Source organism: Phoenix dactylifera, chromosome 11 (assembly GCF_051530095.1).
Source record: "Phoenix dactylifera cultivar Ajwa chromosome 11, Ajwa_hap1_PhDact_Kaust_v1.1, whole genome shotgun sequence".
NCBI classification, from domain to species: domain Eukaryota; kingdom Viridiplantae; phylum Streptophyta; class Magnoliopsida; order Arecales; family Arecaceae; genus Phoenix; species Phoenix dactylifera.
The window spans coordinates 7373230-7392874 of NC_143200.1; the positions used below are offsets into that span (position 1 = coordinate 7373230).

Genomic DNA, 19645 nt, shown 5'->3' on the forward strand with positions numbered 1-19645 from the left:
TAAACTTTTTCCGTGCTAGCACAGAAAACAAAATCCCATCATAACGTCATAGATAGCAAGGTAGGTGGTTTCATGATAAAAAAAATGTTAGAAGAGTGTTGGTCAGAGAATTTGGAGGCCCAGGAAGTGTGGGTTTAACCAAAGATGGTCAACCGTCTCGCATCACTCCAGGACAAAAAGTTAAAAGATTAAAGTAAACGAGCACATGTCTTTTGGAAAATTAAGGTAAACGAGCAAAAAAATTTAAGTAAACGAGCACAAAAAATCAACTTGGTTTTGTTTAAAATACTTTTTTTTTGGACGAGGAATGCCGAGTGGTATATTGCAGCACATTCTTTTAAGCTGACAAGACCTATATGAACGGAGGGAAGTTGCTATTCAGAAGGCATCTCTCGTTAGTTTTTTTAGCATTGCTTGGAAATAAAGGAGATGGAGGTGGGTGGTGAGGAGAGAGAGATCACAAGAGATGGTGCACAAGGAAGAGGGAGCGGTAGAGTTGCTGCTGCTGCTGCTGCAGTAACAGAAGAGATGCCCGCAGCCACGGCAACAACACTGGTTGGTGGTGACAACGGTGATGCCAAGGAGCAGGTTTCTCTAGGGCTTTCCCACCCCCCTTCCTTTCTTCACTCCCCACACCCTCACTAACATTTCCTTTGTTTCTCTTTTTCTTTTCTTTGTTTTCTTTTGAAAAAACTATTTTAAGTTACAGTACCGGCCTGATACCTCTAGTTCTAGTGATTATGTAGATTAAAATACACAAGAGAATCAGATTAAATTCAATTCATCTTGAAATTTCATTGAATCACTTGAGTTGGTCCATCCTTTTACTTCAATGATTTCTGTTTTATGACTATCATTAGCACGACAACTTGCCAATGACCAAAATGTTTTCCAGTGAGACACCTGGCTCTCTATGCACATTTGAGCAAAAACACTTGGCTCTGTATACCTACTATGCTTCAATCCATACAAGTATCTTCTTTTCTCTGTTAAATAACCATTTTGTGACAGGGCCCTGGATGGAAGAAGTTTCTGGCACATGTTGGACCCGGATTTCTTGTGTGCGTTGCTTATCTTGATCCTGGGAATCGTATGTCTCTCTCTCTCTCTCTCTCTCTCTCTCTCTCTCTCTCTCTCTCATATTCATACAAGTCTATGAATCTAATGCTGGAATTATGGGACAGTGGAAACCGACTTGCAAGCCGGAGCTAATCACAGATACGAGGTAAACTTTAAGAACAGAGAATGAGAGCCATGGTCCAGACTCGCCAATTTATAGGACCTCTATTCTTGTCTTTTTTCATTATTTCTTCAGTTAGCTGTTTACTTCCTATCACAAACTTAAACTGATATTATCTCACCAATTTTGGGAAACTCACGACAACAGCTCCTCTGGGTCATCTTGATTGGACTGGTTTTCGCGCTTATTATACAGTCCTTAGCAGCAAATCTTGGAGTAACAACAGGTATGGATGGCATCTGCAATAGTGCATGCTAATCTATAAGCTTCACGCTACCAGAAACTCTGTATTGCAGTCAAATTAAGTGCATATTTCGATATTGATCATTAAATTTAAAACAGGGAAGCACCTCGCCGAGCTGTGTAAAGCCGAGTATCCGAAGTACGTCAACCTCTGCTTGTGGTTGCTTGCAGAGATGTTAGCCATTGCAACTGACATCCCTGAAGGTTGGTTTGGAGCTCAACTTTTTATGGGATTTTCTTTCCTTAATCAATTTGGCTCATTGGGAATATATATCTGTTTCTTTGGTTTGGTGCAGTGATCGGAACAGCCTTTGCACTCAATATATTGTTAAACATCCCTGTATGGACGGGAGTCCTTATCACAGGATTGAGCACTCTTGTACTTCTCGGACTACAGAGATATGGGGTAATTAACTAAGATCAGACCTTTATTTATTGTTAAAAAAGGGGTAAGGATAGGGTGATTGCTCCCACTAATGGAAATGCTGATGAGCTGGTTACCACATTATTGCATAGTGATTTCTACCAGCTTTTCTAGTTTCAGATAGTGTACATGAGCAGCAGCATGGTACTGCCACACTTCGACAATTCACTCAAATGCCTATTGTGATGCATGACGTATACCATCCTTAACTAGCTGAAACTCTTGCAATTGACATCTTTAACGAAAACCTTTTATCATATCAATACACCCATTCGAACAAGATTGCAATGCTAAAAGACAGGGATTCATCTGAAACTTAGCCAAGGACAAACCATAGAATTGCAGTCAAATAGTAATTAAGAAATAGGATTTGCCTATGATATAATATAATAAACAAGCTGCTAAACTAAATGCTTGTGCAGGTTCGGAAACTTGAGTTTCTGATATCTATGTTGCTGCTCGTCATGGCGGCCTGCTACTTTGGAGAAATGGGCTATGTGAAACCCCCTGCATCTGAGGTGTTAAAGGGATTATTTGTGCCCAGGCTTAACGGCAGTGGAGCCACTGGAGATCTCATTGCTCTCTTGGGTGCCCTTATCAGCCCGTAAGCAACTCATCTTAAATTACTACAGCTTCGTGGTTGTTAAGTTACTCGGTTGACCACTTCATTTTTTTTTTCGGTTGTAGGCATAATTTATTTTTGCACTCAGCTCTTGTGCTCTCAAGGAAGACACCACCATCCACTAAAGGAATCAATGTAAGATCCATCTTGGCCAAATTAAAACAATTACACCGTCATTCCCTATCAATGATCCCAAATTAATGAACAATACTCCTTCCCCCACAAAAAAATAAAAGTCAATGTCTCATAGCTTTGACTTTATGTTTGTGTTGATGGATATGAAAGTAGAATACTTCTTATTCGTTATATTATTCAAACTTGATGCAACAAGACTTGTTGCTTACTCTTTGTTCCAATATTTTCGTGACTATTTCTTGGCATCATGCAAGCAATGGTGTATAATAAATTGGAGAGGGATTGCCATGGATGTTTGATGTATATGACTTTCATATATAATAAAATACCATTTAGGTTGCTAAGTTGATTACTTCCCTTGTCAATTGCTTATATGGTGACATTTTTTTATTAGAACGCCTGTCGTTACTTCCTGTTGGAGAGCACGTTCGCAATGCTCGTTGCCTTGCTTATCAACATCGCCGTCGTGTCTGTCTCTGGCTACGTGTGTTCTGCTGAAAACCTATCACAAGAGAACTCGGACAGATGCAGCAATCTCACCCTCAACTCAGCATCTTTTTTGCTCGAGGTCTACCCTCATGCTTCAAACTCATCCTTGATACAGCCAGCTCATTGTCTCTTCTCAAAAATTATAGAGAGAATATTCAAGAAATAAGGCCAATTTCTTAAAAAATATAAAATGCTTAAACTTTTTTTTTTTTTGATAATACTACTATACAGGCTGGTCAAGTCTTTAAGTAATATATGGCCTGGATTCAAATCCTGCCTTTATCAGAATTTAAAAGGTTAGGGGTGATTAGAAGAGCCATCTATCCCAAATATAGAGATATAAATAATAAGCTAACAACAAATTTTTTTTATATATTTGCCAAAAAACAATTTTTTAATGATTTTTTATGTTTCTTAATATTTTTCCAGCTCATTTTTTCAAAAGAACACATTTCCAAAGAGTTCGCAAAGTTAAATATTATTAGAAGGGCACTGTGTACCGTCAATGATAGAAATATATATAAATAATAAGCTAATATCAAAAACTAATTTTATTTTAAGACTTAGTACCATACTTTTATATTTATTAATATTTTCAAAGCGCATTTTCTCCCTAAAAAATTCGAAGATATACGATAAAAGTAATATAAATCTGGACCATATCTGTACTGTTTATTACTTTTTATCTCATGAATAAGCAACAATAACAAGATCACGTGAATGGGAAGTTGTAGAAAAAATTGTAATCTATATGAGATTAAAATTGATTCATCCCATGTTCTTATAGGATGTCTTGGGAAAATCAAGCTCTGTAATATATGCGATCGCATTGCTAGCTTCTGGACAAAGCTCTACCATTACTGGTACCTATGCGGGCCAATACATCATACAGGTAAAAGTCTAAATCTTATTGAAATATTTCCCTTCTTTTTGTATTAACTCTCTGTCACGCCCTGAATTCGGACCGTGACACGGCCGTGCTATTGCAAATCTTTGCCCGCAATAATATGTAGCCACTTTAAACCTTCAAATCAATTAGGAACAATTTCATTCATGAATATAATCAAATGTTTCATCATTAAGGATTGATACAAGCTTCTAAAAATATCAGCACTTAATATTCCATTTTTTCCATAATTCTGAAGCATGTCACGCTCCTTGCTCCTAGCAATCCTATTTATCTGTGAGAACATAAATGAATGGGTGTGAGCTATAAAAGCTTAGTAAGTAACCATTCATAATCTTATCAGATCAAGTATAATGTTTTGCAAGCCATTGCATTATTTTAAAGAAACTAACAGTTGTAACAAAGTAAGCACTTCATACAACATATAATCAAACGAGACGTAAAACTTTTGTCTTTATCCCATGCTTTAAAATCCGTACTCATCATTATTCATGCTTTGAAATTCATACTTATCATTATTCATGCTTTGAAATCTGTGCTTGTAATAAAGTAAACATTTCATATAATCCAACCAGTCACAAAACTATGCAAGTCCATTCTGTTGAAAATTGTTTCCTAAGAGTCAATCGTGATGATTGAATTTTGTAAATGAATTGATAAATTAATAAAGTGTTATTTGACATTGTTCATCATTTCATTGTACATCTTCAAATGATCTTATATGATGAAGTCCTTAGGACTTGTTTTATGATAAAGGAGGATTTATCTTCAAGTCCTTCAACCTGTTCGCGACCAAATGATTTGCTATTAATAGGACCATAGCATTGGCGAGATTAGGTCGTTGTGAGACATATACGTTGGTTGTCCTTTTAACCAAGGAGTATGGAGACTCTGAATATGTCGTACAGGTGAAGTGTAGGAGTACATTTCACTAAACGTAACCAATTTCGGAACACTCTATTGTCAAGAGATGTTCTGAGTGGATATGGGTATAAGTATCCCTCAGACCTGAGATCACCACAGTAACTAGCAAGCAACTCACTGTACTTTGGCACCGGACTAGCAGAATTTCTAATTCTAGGACGGAAGGTTACTGGGTGCAGTCAAGTACTTGCGAAATCAGTATGTGAGTCAAAATGGAATTGACCCCTCCTGGAAACATGAGATAATGCTTTGTGTTCAATTTAGCAAAACCTTGACTAGGATAACCCTTGTGAGGAGTCACAGAATTTTTAAAGTTGATCACATAGAGGATGTACTTATTATAGAGTTGACAGAACTCTAAAGTCATCCTGGCATTAGGAGTCAAAGGGATGAATTATACAGTAACCATAGTCCTGGGTTCTAAAATATTTGCTTCGCATATATTCGGCCTATCCGGACGTCGGGTATTATTGCTAGATGGTCATTTCGATTAGTACAAGAAGTTGTTCTTATGCTACTGGCTTAGGTTCGAACCTATGGGGTCACACGCATAGAAGTTTCTAGGTTGAACAAATGGCTGATTGATGATTAAGAATCATTCAGGGATAATTTGGTCAATTCGATTGACAAATTATCCTAAGCAAAAGTTGTATTAAAATAATTATTGAATTATTGAAGGGTTAATTAGTAATTGGATTACTAATAAATTCAATTTGATTGAATTATTGGACTTTAATTAAACCAAATTAAATTAGATTCAATTTGGGCTAAATTAGGGTTTGACCTAATTTGATCGAGTTCGACCCGAGCCGATTGGGCATAACCTAATTGATCGAACTTGACCCAATTGGATTGGGCTTGACTCAATTCAATTAAGAGTCCTTATTTGATGAGGATTAAGAGTCCAAATAATCAAAATTTATTATGGAGAAGAATTCCTAAAATTTAGGACCCAAGCTTTCTTTCTTGGAGAAGAAAGACACCTCATCCTTATCCCTAAAAGCAGTGGTGCCTATCCTCTTTATTTTTCGCCAATTTTTGGGGTGACGAAAGAGGAGGTGTGGGGCTATTTTTTAGAAAAATATGGCACCTCAAATCTTTCTAAAAAGATAGGAATCAAATCCCTAATTTGTAGGGATTGCATGGCGCATCAAGGAGGGTGGCGTGCAGCTAAAGTTTGAGGTGCAATAACCCCCTGATTTTTAGGGATTCTTGGCACAAGATTAAAAGAGAATTTGTTCATCTCTTAGCTGCCAATTCATCAAAATTTTTTGGAAATTTTATCAGCCAAATTCGTTGTCCAAAAGAGGTGTGAGGCGTGGAGGGTCTTTTGGCTATAAAAAGACCCCCACGCCTAGGGTTTGAAAAAGATGGTCTTTAGAAAGGGTTCTAAATTCTGAAAAAATTATGAGAGCCAGCCACCTTCTCTCCTTCTTATTTTCCTTCATCTCCATCCTTCATCCTCTTGAAGAAGAATCAAAAGTTGAGTGCTTCGAGGGAGAAAAGTTCAGCCACTGCAGCACCTCTGTACAAGCTAGCACTCCTACAGTTGTGGATCTTCCTAGAGCTTCGCGTGGACTATCCGTAGAGACCGGACGCGTGTTCGGCTATACAAAGTGATCAAGGCATCATCAAAATTTTCAAAGCAAAAAGGTATGAGATCTGATCTCATTAAAAATTAAGATTAGAAATCAACTAGGTTGCTGAAATTTTGCATGACTACATGTTTGACATAGAATCATGCCTACTTGTTTAGGATAAATGTTTAAAGTCCTAGATCTATTTTTGTTATAGAGATATGATTTCTAGCATGCATAGAAATTAAATAGTTTAATTCATGCTTCCACTGTAAAATTTTAAAAAATATATGCATGCGACTACCAGGGTTCCTAACACTTTCATGCAACTTCATAAATATGATTATGCATCATAAAACTTTTGCCATTATTCCCTACTTTGAAATCCATACTCTCAGATGGTAGTGTAGTTATGGCCGCTCTTATTCCCACAACAAGGCCTTTACCACTGCAGGGTCATCTTCCAGTTACTATTACCCACTGGCGGGGGTCGTAAAGCAAGTTACTTTTACCCACTAGCTGAGGTTGTATGCCTAGTTACTGTTACCCACTGGCGGGGATCATACATAGCAATCTGAGAGTTCTTTAAAACATATTATAATTTTTATAAATTTTTTCTCATCGATACTTTGGAAAGTGAATAATGGCATCATGCTGAATAAAATTCATGATTATGCTGAAAACTTTATTTTTTTCTTTCCATGCATCTTTCAACATCATCATAATCATGTGTAAATAATATAATAATCACGATGGATGCTATTTATCCAAAATCATGCAATCATTTGCTAACACATGCTTGATTCTAATTTTGTGAAAACATAAATAATTATATACAATTTTTAATCAAATAGTCACAAGTATTTGATAAAACATAAGATTATATCAGAATTACTTATATTTTCCTCAATTCATATACACAATTCCAATTGCATAAATAATACTTTTTCATTATATAAAACGTGATACATTATCCATAATAAGATTAAGACAGGTTAATTACCTTAAATTGCCCACCAAATGCCAATTCTTCAATTACCTATCAATATCATCAAATTACTTATTACTTGCACATTCAATTTTATTTATTTATATCTTTCTTAATTAACTAATTTACAACCCATCTATAGGACTCAATTTCATTCTTAGGTCTCTAACCTAGTTCAATTTCTGATTTAGGTCTACTCAAATTCTCAATTTGGGTCTAACCCAGTGTCTGAGTTCGGTCTAAACAATTTTCTAGTTCAGGTCTGACCTAAATTTCTGGTTCAGGTCTGAGCCAATTGCATACTGGTTCAGATCTGGCCCAATTACTGATTCAGGCCTGGATCAATTGCATACTGGTTCAGATCTAACCCAATTTCTGGTTCAGGTCTAGATCAATTGCATGCTGGTTCAGTTCTGACCCAACTACTGGTTCAGGTCTAGATCAATTGCATATTGGTTCAGATCTAACCCAATTACTAGTTCAGGCATAGGTCAGTTGCATACTGGTTTAGTTTAATCCTGGGTTTAAGAATATTGGGCTCTGACCAGGGCCCAGCGCGGCTTCGGGCCTTTAAAGCCTGGTTCACATGAAGCCCACCGCCTCAATTAGGCCTAACTCGGCCCACAGCAATTTTTATGTTATTTTTCTTTCTTCTTTTCTTTTCCTTCTTTTCTTCTTTTTCGTTTCTTTTCTTTTCTTTTCTTTTCTTTTTTTTCTTTTCTTTTTTTTTCTTCGTTTTCTTTTCTTTCTTTTCTTCTCTTTCTTTTCTTTCTTCTCCTCCCTTCCCGAACTTTCTTCTCCTTCTTTTCTTTTTCCTTTTCTTCTTCTCTTTTCCTTCTTTCTTCTTCCCTTCCCGATCTTCTCCCCCTCTTCTCCTCTTCTCCCATGAAACTAGGAGGCAAGCTCAAAAGAAAACCGGGTCCGAGGTTGGCGGTGCCGGCGACCGGCCAACGCCACCCGCGGTCGACCTCCCTTCCTCTTCTTCTAGTTGATTTCTTTTTCGGGATTCGCCGCAATAGAGGAGGGGAGGAGAAGCCCTCCTCCATCGGCACATCAATGGAGGAAAGGTCCCTCGGCTCTGCCACCACCTTGACTGAGGTCGACGACAGCTGTGGCCGAGCCGTGGGTTGATGGAGAAGGGAGCAAGAAACCCACCTCCTCTCCAGCAACCCTAAGAACATGCCGGTTCTACCCCATAGGAACCGGATGTGCTTGGACCGACTCCTCCTTCCATGGATCGGGAGTTAGGGTTGATACTTTGGGGTTGATTGAATGGGAAGGACGTGATCGAGTGAGGGAAGGAGATCTACGGCCTGGACCGGCTATGATCTTCAACTGCTCGAACCGATCTCAGGTCAAGGGCCGACCAGGTTAGATTCTCCCCTCTCCCATATCCTCATCTCCTTCCTCCCCTTCTTCTCTTTGTTTTCAATCCTTCATTCTCTGTTTGTTATTTTACAGATATCCTAGCACTAAGCTAAATGTGGTATAAATCATGAGAGGGGAGAGAGTTTATGGGTTTACCTAGCTCCGAGGAGCCGTGAGGCATTTTCGACGAGCTGCTGTGTCTGCTCCGACGATGCCATGTGGTGACGAGCTGGAGATCCCTCCTCCTCTAGGGCTGCTGCTCCCGATCCATTTCCTTTGCACAGAAGGAAGAAGTAATAAAGGAGGTAAGAGGATGGTCGATGGAGTCCTTCATTGAGGATTCCTTGGGCTTTTTATAACCCTCCATCAAGCTCAGGGGGTGGTGATCGCAGCTGTTAGGCTGTTATAACTGCCTCAATAGCTGCCGCTCTCTACCGCCTTTCTTCCGAAATCTCCAGATGGACCGCCAACTATGGTCCACGTCGGTCTATCTGGCCTGGGGTTTACACTCTCAGTCTTCTATGTAATTTTTTTTCGAATTTTGAGACCCTTGATTAATTCCATCAATCCTGTACATATCAGGAAAAAGGGACACGTAGGATTTCTTTTCTTTTTTTGTTTTGTTGAAGGAACCATCTTAGTTACTAACTTGCAATTGAAATGTCTTCTTGATCTATTGGTAAATCTTGCAGGGATTCTTGGACATCAAGACGAGGCCATGGTTGGGGAACGTCATGATACGGTGCATCTCCATCACTCCCAGTCTTATTGTCTCTATCATTGGTGGCTCTTCTGGAGCTGGACGGCTCATCATCATAGCATCGGTACCATCCATTAATCATTTTGATTAAACTTCTCTCAAGAGGAAGTTATTCTTTATAGTCATCTTTTATCTTTCCCAAAAGAGTACTCATTATTATTTTAAAGATGATCTCTCCAACTAATTAATTCAACTGTGCAGATGATTCTCTCTTTTCAGCTGCCATTTTCTCTAATCCCTCTTCTCAAATTCAGCAGCAGCCGTACGAAGATGGGACCTCACAAGAACTCAATCTTTGTGAGTTTTTTCAGATTATCCAATTTGTCTCGTGACATTTATTAATACCATTCATCCGGCCAACAATTCAAGCCTATTTACTGCATCAATAGTATACTCATATGGTGCATGCCGTTATATAAGTCCGGCCACGTATGCAACGAAAATTTTGAAATGTTAGCTTACCAACTCCTACATGTTGTGTCAACCACCAGCTATATAACACGAAGGATTTGCATCAAAAAATGATCTGAACTCTGTCTTCTGGATACGTATATACAAGTATACATGGATACATATGTATATGCATATGAAGCAAGAAGAATATATATTTGAATATATTTGTATATGTGTGTATACGCACAGATTAATCCATATGTATGTGTGTATGCATGATACCCGATCCTTGCCAGGTAAAAATCTAATTGTAAAACATTATGAGAATTTCAATAGCTCTAACTATGAATAGAACCCAACATAAAATAAACAAAGGTGGTGTGTAAGAAGGTTTTCTCTTTATATGCACCTTTGGTATGATTGTTTCAGGATGTCAGCCTCTTTGAGCTGCCATTATTGTGTAAAAATTCAAAATTGTCTTTCATATACAAACGCTATCCACATCTTATGCTAACTTGAGTTATATTTACATTCGTTAATGCAGATCATCATCATCTCATGGATCCTCGGTTGTGGTATAATTGGAATCAACATCTACTTTCTAAGCACCCAATTTGTTGAATGGCTCATCCACAGTAGCCTGCCAAAGGTTGCCAATGTTTTCATTGGCATCATCGTCTTCCCTCTCATGGCCATATACATCCTCGCAATTATCTACTTAACTTTTAGGAAGGATACAGTTGTGACATTTGTTGATACACCTGATTCGCAACAGATTGAGATGGAGAAAGGAATGCATTGCGCCGAGGGCAACAGTGGGAATCGAGCTGTACCATATAGAGAGGACCTTGCTGATATCCCTCTTCCTAATTAAACAGGAATACTTATCTTCGAACATATGCCAGAAAAGAATGAAAAATTGTCATGTAATACTATAGTTGTACCATGCATGATAAATGTTACTTTATATATTTAGAGGGAGAAATGATTTTGTCTTCATAGACGTGCATCCCCGCCATATGTATATAAGAGGAGATGGATTAGAACATTAAGAACCTATTTGGTTGCATAAAGTTATTCTAAAACGTCCTTTGTAAAACATGTTTTATGAAAACTATGACCTCTTGCTTTTCACTCCTAGCAATTAGAGATGGAATCCTAAACCACCTTTCTATGCAAGCGGGTGTACCTTGTCCTAAGAAAGCATATGCACCCCTTTTTTTTTTTTTCTTTTTCTTTCCCACAACGTATGACTCATATAATTCTAGCGAATACATTCAAAAAGTCAAAATGTAATAAGTTATGGAGCACTCTAAGCAGCTCTCTTATACCAGTCTAGAGAACTCCTTCAGAATGATTAGCCACAAAAGAAGCCATTCAGTCTACAGATACACCGTCTTTAATTGCATCCCCAACGGTATCCTATAGGAATCTTTTAAATATCTGCTTCAACTTATGAATGATATATTTTTGGAAAAATAGCATGAGCGATGAGGTAGACCGGTACAACACAACATGGTCTTAATAAGGGCATCCTACCCATCATGGAAAAAGATTTTGATTTCCATCCCTACAATCTGTTCCTATAAACTACATGCTATCTTAGTCAATCTTCTTCCGGAAAGGCGAACTCAAAGAAATTGCCAGAGGTTTCTATGATCATATGCTTCGTGAGTGGATTAATAATTCTAAGGCTGAATTGGGTAGATAGCTATATTGGTTCGCCTGCTAGCTAGCTGGATGCATAAATGTAATCCTCCAAAATCTTCTGCAGTGCCTCTGCATTAGCTTTTGCTGCATGGGTGAGGATGAGACAATCATGGTCAAAATATAGGTGAGAAACCATTGGAGCATCAGGGGTTGACTGGTAGACCAAGCCTAATCCGGGGGTAGATTTGATCACAATCTAGTTCATATGTGAGCTTAGTCCAGTAATTTAAGCTTCAATCAGATTACAAACTCATTTACCAATTGATTCCATGAACAGATCTGATTGGATCTGTTTCCTGAAGTCTACCTCTAGGTATGACACTTGTCCAGAACTATTATTGCAATCCGGTTTTAGGTGCAATCCGATAATGTTAAACTAGTCCATTCCAAGTAATGAGCCCATGTACTTTTGTTTATAGTTTGCTTAAATGTCTTATAGCTTGTTACATATTTGGACTACACTGGTTAGATCCAAGATGTATGACAATATTTTGACAGGTGTTGGATTTAAGCATGTTATCAATTTTGTTTGATATTTTACCAACGTCGATGAAGTGCTCATTTATGCATTCTTTAGACTAGCAATTGTTTCGTGATATTCCAAGAGTTTCTATCTACATACCATGTTATAATATTTAATGTTGATTATACATGTATAAATTAGTTTGGAAATATTTATAACATTGCTTACATATTTACTTTTAAATTATGCTAATAGTATTCTGCATTAGGTTGATTATATTCAGGATGTTTATGGGTGAATTTTATTGTGCATCTAAGGTGATATATTCATTATGATTATCAATATGAAGTTGTGCGAGAGATCACTTCTTGAACTTTACCATGGAGATAAATATGTTGTTATTTTGACTGGTTAGTTAGCATTGAAGCTTCCTCCAAAAAAGTTGCTTTCTTTTTTTAATTGACACAGGGCTGATGAAGCTTTGATGCATGTTAGAGATTTGCTTTGATTGTGTGTAGTACCCAAAGATGCACATATGTTATTGATTTTGCGACAGATTTTGTTCGGAGTTCATGGTTTGTTATTTTCCCAAAGGAATAATGGCAAGATTAAGATGTTACTCCGACCCGAGCGTACTTGGATCTATATGCTTTTACGTTGTTCCTCTTAGTTTCTCTGCCATTAATTTAAATTGCATGGATTTGTTTGCAGCACTTTTATTAACAGTGAATGCATGCTACAATCACTTGTTCCATGAATGAGCCCAAGACGAGTTAACGACTCTAGCACAGTCTCCATTGCGTAGCTTAAATCTAAGGCCTCCGTTAATGTTACAGGTCGTGCTGTTTGTGGCTCTCGCGGACTGCAAACTGTTCTATATCTGAACCAAACATGTCATCCCCTAGATCCAGCTCGTGACATAGCCATGCCCTGCAAGCTATTGCCCACAATAACACGAAGCCACAATACCAATTCATAACAAAAATAATATTTTATTCATAGAATGTTTTTCAAAAGCAATCATACATAGCCCTAAAATTTAAACATCCAGAATCAATTTTTCAAACCCTAAAGGCTTCCAGCACCCTGCTCCTAGCAACCTTATTTATCTAAAAAAAAAAATATAAGGAGATAAATGAGTTATGCGGCTCAGTAAGTAACCATACACCATCTTACCGGATCAAGCATAATATTTCACATACCAATGCATTATTTAAAGAAAATAACAGTTATAGCAGAGTAAAACATTTCATAAACAAAATACCCAAAACAAATCATAAAGCAATGCATGCTCAAATATGCAAGTTCGTAAAGATGGAAATGCAATGTAAAATACAGCCATTATTTTATACTTTAAAAATCATGCTCTCAGACGGTAGTGCAGCTATGGTCACTATAACTCGTGACAGGGTCGTAATCTTTGCCAACTATTTTATCCGTTGGCGGAGCCATATGCCGAGTTATTATCATCTGCTGGCGAGAGCCGTATGCCAAGCAATTATAACCCGCTAGCGAGGGCCGTCTACCGAGCTATTATAAACCACTGCTAAGGGCGTATGCTGAGCTATTGTAACCCACTGGCGAGAGTCGTACATAGCTATCTGAGAGTTCATAAATCATTTCATACTTCTCATAAACCATTCATCATAAATAGGTTGGAAAATAAATAATGGCATCGTAATATTTAAAATGCATAATCATCTCACGATATTTTTTTCATGCAATTTTTATATAATCATAATTCATGGATATACAATGAAGTATTCATAAAGGATACTATAAAAGCCAAAATCATGAAGCACTTACTAACCTACGCTTGACCATAATTTTTAAGAAAATACACAATTAGTCATAATATATAATTTTATATCTAAAATAATTTCAGTAATTTGAAATCAATAAGATTTGTGCCAGGCTCACTTACCTCGATTCGATCATAGATCTCTAGGCTGAGATGACAAATCCACTGTATCTATCAATAACATGGAGATCAGATTATTTGCCACTCGCTCTCTTTTTTGTTATTATTATTATTATTTTATTTCATTTTAATATATGTATTTATTTATTCATTCATTCATTTATATATATATATATTCTTTTTTTTTTCCTTTTTTCTTCTTTTTCTTTTCTTTTCTTCTTTTTTTTTTTCTTTTCCTCTTCTTCCCTTTTTCTAGTGTCGAAATAGAAATATGGTATTGTTAATTATCAATTCTATATAATGGGAACTATGAGGTATGTCACCGTTCATTACTATTGGGTACAACTCCATCCCCAATTCCATTCCATCATTTGGTCTCCACCTAATGTGCTTGACATGTGAACACTAAACACAAGCTAGCATAAAGTGGGAAGGTTACTTTGGGCTTGAATTCTAGGGCTACAAACTAGAGGTGGCAAAAGGTGACTTGATCCTCAATCCAATCCATATTTGACTTGTAATAAGCAAATTTGGGTTCGGACTAAACAGGTTCGGGTTTTATAGGTTGATCCATTTGAACCATTTAATAATCTAATCGGATGATCCAGGAGGATCTCTGAACTTAATGTGGATCATATTAGCCACTACAAGTAGGGTTGAACAGAATCCAGAAGTGAGATTCATCATATCAGAAGCTGAGTCGCAAGCCAAAATTTTAGAAGATAATTTGACCATACAAAAACCAAATGAGATGATTTTTTTTTTAAAAAAAATTAGACAGCTTTTAGAGATCTACAACATTTAGGGTACCACCTCAGCGATCAAACCCAAATTCCATCATTTAAGGTCTAAAAAGAATCGATCAAAGTGAATTTCTTTTTGGATAAGTTTTTGATCCGGCATATTTCTCCATTCAGTAAATTAGATGGAGCAACATAAGATAGAGTTGATATAGAAATCAAAATCTACATCCTAAAGAATTTTAGCTTTTTCGAGTTTATTTCTATTAATGATGTCTATTTTAGGAAAGAAAGACTTATTAAAATTAGAAAGATGAATCCAACTCGAATTGTACAACAATGAACCTCATCTTTATAAATAGAGGTTGTGTACATTGATTTTTTATTAGAAATGAAAGAAAAGGGGACCTAAGCCTACTTTCCCAATTCCTCCATCTTCTTCTAATTTTTTTTTTGAAAGATTCGAGTTGAAGGGGTTGAAGAATATCTTACTTCTCTCCAATCATAGATCTTTAAAAACTATTCAATTTTTTTTTTAAAAAAGATCATCTAAATCAGACATCATATAACTAAGTTATAGTGCTAAAATTTAGCCTGTGATTTGACTTCTGTCCAATCCTACTAGAAGTGGCCAAAATGGTCTATATCGAGTATGGAGATGCTCTCTGGTCATTAAGTTCGGGTTCTAGGCTCTCAACTAATTTCTGAGCATATTTAGTAAACAGGTTAACAATAAAAAAAAAAGTTTACTGTTTGATACGATCTATTTATTAAAAATGTTAAGAGGTTGGGTCAAATAATCTGTTTATTACATGTGTCATATTGAGATTTTAAATCCCGATTCATTTAATAAATAAGTCAGATTTAGATTTAAAATTTTCTGTCAAACTCAATCCCTTAATTTTTTTAGGAGCTAGACGGTTTGGCATTATATTTGGGTGAGTTCAGCAGCTACTTGCCAATAGTTGTCAAGGATTCCACCTTTTCTGCACGGTAGTTCGTAACCGCCCATAAATGGGTGGCATCTGCTCCTCATCTACCATTCCACGGACCGACGCCACAAGACCTGCTTGTCTACTAATCTCCTCCTTACCGCCGGCCCTCCTGCCTCCGACCCACCGTCCGCCCGCGCCATGGCTGCGACATGGGAGACCAGCGTGACCGAGTCGATCAACACCATCTATCTTCTCTTCTCAGCCTACCTGGTGTTCATAATGCAGCTGGGCTTTGCGATGCTGTGCGCCGGCTCCGTCCGGGCAAAGAACGCCATGAACATCATGCTGACCAACGTCGTGGACGCAGTCGTGGGCACCATCTCCTACTACCTCTTCGGCTTCGCCTTCGCCTTCGGCGCTGGCTCCCACTCCAACCCCTTCATCGGGACCAGCTTCTTCGCCCTCGAGAACGTCCCGAACGAGACCTATGGCTACGCCTACTTCCTCTACCAGTGGGCCTTCGCCATCGCGGTGGCCGGCATCACCAGCGGTTCGATCGCAGAGCGCACCCAGTTCAGCGCCTACCTCGTCTACTCGTTCCTGCTCACGGGGTTCGTGTACCCGGTCGTCGCCCACTGGGTCTGGTCGTCGGACGGATGGCTCAGCCCGAACTCCGGCGGCTCGCTGCTGTTCGGGTCCGGCGCCATCGACTTCGCCGGGAGCGGGGTGGTGCACCTGGTAGGCGGAGTGGCGGGCTTGTGGGGCGCGCTCATCGAGGGCCCACGGATCGGGCGGTTCGACGCGTTCGGGAGAGCCGTGCCGATGCGCGGCCACAACGCGACGCTGGTGGTGCTGGGCACCTTCCTGCTCTGGTTCGGCTGGTTCGGGTTTAACCCGGGGTCATTCAGCCGGATCCTGGTGGCCTACCCGGACGCGCCCCACGAGGGCAACTGGACCGGAGTGGGCCGGACCGCGGTGACCACGGCGCTCGCGGGCTCGGCCGCGGGCCTCACGACGCTCTTCGGGCGGCGGCTGCTGGTGGGCCACTGGGACGCGCTGGACGCGTGCAATGGGCTCCTGGGCGGGTTCGTGGCCATCACGTCCGGGTGCTCCGTGGTGGAGCCATGGGCCGCCATTGTGTGCGGCTTCTGCGCGGCCTGGGTGCTGATCGGGCTCAACGCGCTGGCCCTGAGGCTGCGGTTCGACGACCCGCTGGAGGCGGCCCAGCTACACGGGGGATGCGGGGCCTGGGGGCTGGTCTTCACGGGCCTCTTCGCCCACGAGGAGCTGGTGGTGCAGGCGTACGACTCGGGCGCCGTCGGGGCGAGCCGGCCGTTCGGCCTCCTGATGGGAGGGGGGTGGGGCTTGCTGGGATCGCAGGTGGTCGAGGTGGCGGCCATCGCGGGATGGGTGAGCCTGACCATGCTCCCCGTGTTCTACGTGCTGCACAAGCTGCGGCTCTTCCGGATATCGGTGGACGAGGAGCTGGCCGGGCTGGACGTCTCGAGCCACGGCGGGTACGCCTATGTGGCCAATTCCGAAGACAGCCATCCCGGCTTCTATGCGGACTACGTGAGGACGCACGACGGCCCACGCTCCCCATGATGATTCGTCTGTTCCCGCTTGTCAAATCATTTATAGTATATTATTATAATATTCTGCGTGCTTTGAGAAGCATTTCGTCCAAATATCCATGGTATACATGCATTGAGAAGGTAAAATCAACTGAGAAAGGGAGAAAAAAATAATTTTCAATACACCTTAAAAGTTACATAAAATTACTACAGAGTTTATAAAAAAAAATTATATTGGCTGATATAGAATGGTGCTAATAAAAAAAATAATACTCGTTGATACAAGTTGTTATATGATCCCTAAAATTACTTTAACAAAATTATTGTTATAAAAAAAATAATATAGATTGATATAGGATCACGCTTATCCACTAAAGTCACATTGGCTCAGCGAGGGATGCATGTCCCCTCCAAATGTCTGGTGTGCCCGGAGGTGGAAGATTTCATCTTCCATGCTATCTTTGGATGCCCGAGAGCCGCCCAGATCTGGAGGTGCGCTTGGGGCCCCCACGATCCACAGTTGGGATGGTCGTCGACTGAGGACTTTCTGCTTTTTCTGAAGACTTCAATGTAGAGGCCGGGCCTAGAGGGATCGGGGATCAGGGTTGCCTACCTAGCCTACCACTACTGACTAGATAGGAATGCTCGGATCTTCGACGATAGCAGAGCACATCCGAGATAGGTTGCGGACTAGGCCCTTCTTCATGTGGAGGAGATCTCCCGTGCCACCACATTGTCACCCTTGGGACGACCGAAGAAATCTGGGGTTCCACTTTCGCTCCTGTAGTGTCCAGGACTGTACAGATCTCCTGGGAGCCCCAACCCCCTGACTATCTCAAGATGAACTTCGACGGCAGTGTCGGTGAAGGAGGTGCACTGGACCGTGTCAGCTTCATCATTAAGGACCAGAAGGCTAGACTGATTGCAGCGGGAGGCCGGCGGATTTTTGATACGGAAGGAAGTTACCTATGCGAGGCGGGTGCTGGGTGCGAACCGCACACTGCTTGAGGGAGACTCGGCCACGATGATAGAGTGGATCCGGGGCCGGAGTCTCGACGCGAGTTCGAGCCTACTACTACGTGATGTTTACAGCCTTTTAGACGAGGATGGTTTCTCATGGGCCACACACGTCTACAGGGAGGTGAATAGCGCGACCGATTGGGTGGCCTCATTTGCGGCCCACCATGCCACTAAGGAGGATTCATCCGGGGCGACCATGTGTCTGTGCCTCAGTCTCTGTGTTATCTTTTTTTTTCTGATTTTATCGGCTGTACCTAAGCTCGGCACATGTGAGCTGCCGTTGTACCAAAAAAAAAAATTATGAACCGATACAGATTATTATATGATCCCTAAAATTATACTAATATTCTTCCTCAAAATCAAGATGGTAATATAGGTGCCAACTTGAGTTTGAAAACTAGATCTTAAATATACCTAGAAATTGACGTACTAGATCAAAAGTTGAAGTAGTAGCTCAGAAGCTGACGTAATAGACTAGAAACTGACATAGCAGTTTAGAGACTGGCGTGGTCGTAATTTAAGAGCTAACGTTGCAGCACAGAGCTTGATGTAATAGAACACGAGCTATTATAGTAGCTTAGAAGCTAATATAGCAGATTAGGAGTTTACAAATCGTTTAGGGTAATGTCTTTTATTTCTTTGCCCAAAAAATCTGCATCATCATCAAAAGCTTTTTCTTTCTTAAAAAAAATTATTAATTTTATCAAAAACAATATGTATGGACTCTTTTACTACTAGAGTTTTTTTATTAAATACTCTATATGCTTTACTGGAAGAAGAGTATCCAAGAAAGATAATTTCTTCAGATTTGGCGTTAAATTTTTCTAGTTTGTTTTTTCCATTATTAAGTGTAAAATATTTGCAGCCGAAAATATGAAAATATCTAATGCTAGGTTTTCTATTTTTTCAAAACTCATAATGTGTTTTCTTTAATAATGGTGTGATTGAAATCCTATTTAAAATATAACAAGCTGTATTGATTGCTTCAGCCCAAAAATTTCTTGGAAGATAACTCACACAACATAGTTCTAGCAATTTTTTCAAAGGTTTTATTTTTTCTTTTCACCACCTCATTTTATTGATATGCCCTAGCTATAGAAAAATTATGTTCTATACCATTTTCATTGTAAAACTTTTTAAAATTATAATTTTCAAATTTAGTTCCATAATTTTTCTCATTTTAAGAACTTGCATACATTTTCATTTGAAATC

The 19645-nt window shown here is 39.5% G+C and overlaps 2 protein-coding genes across 2 annotated transcripts; both read left to right on the plus strand.

Moving 5' to 3' along the window:
- The first annotated feature begins 352 nt into the window (after positions 1 to 352).
- LOC103713927 (metal transporter Nramp7.2-like) lies at positions 353 to 11169 on the plus strand. Its single transcript, XM_039122203.3, has 13 exons — positions 353 to 588; positions 1012 to 1090; positions 1185 to 1225; positions 1388 to 1466; positions 1583 to 1687; positions 1780 to 1889; positions 2330 to 2511; positions 2595 to 2664; positions 3059 to 3232; positions 3941 to 4045; positions 9610 to 9741; positions 9879 to 9974; positions 10615 to 11169. The coding sequence occupies exons 1-13, from the start codon at positions 430 to 432 to the stop codon at positions 10942 to 10944; spliced, it is 1662 nt and encodes a 553-aa protein (XP_038978131.2). The 5' UTR covers positions 353 to 429; the 3' UTR covers positions 10945 to 11169.
- Positions 11170 to 15898: 4729 nt separating this feature from the next.
- LOC120105011 (ammonium transporter 1 member 3-like) lies at positions 15899 to 17508 on the plus strand. The gene has a single exon (XM_039117051.3). It carries the CDS (start codon positions 16038 to 16040, stop codon positions 17442 to 17444), a length of 1407 nt encoding a protein of 468 aa, XP_038972979.2. The 5' UTR covers positions 15899 to 16037; the 3' UTR covers positions 17445 to 17508.
- Positions 17509 to 19645: the final 2137 nt, after the last annotated feature.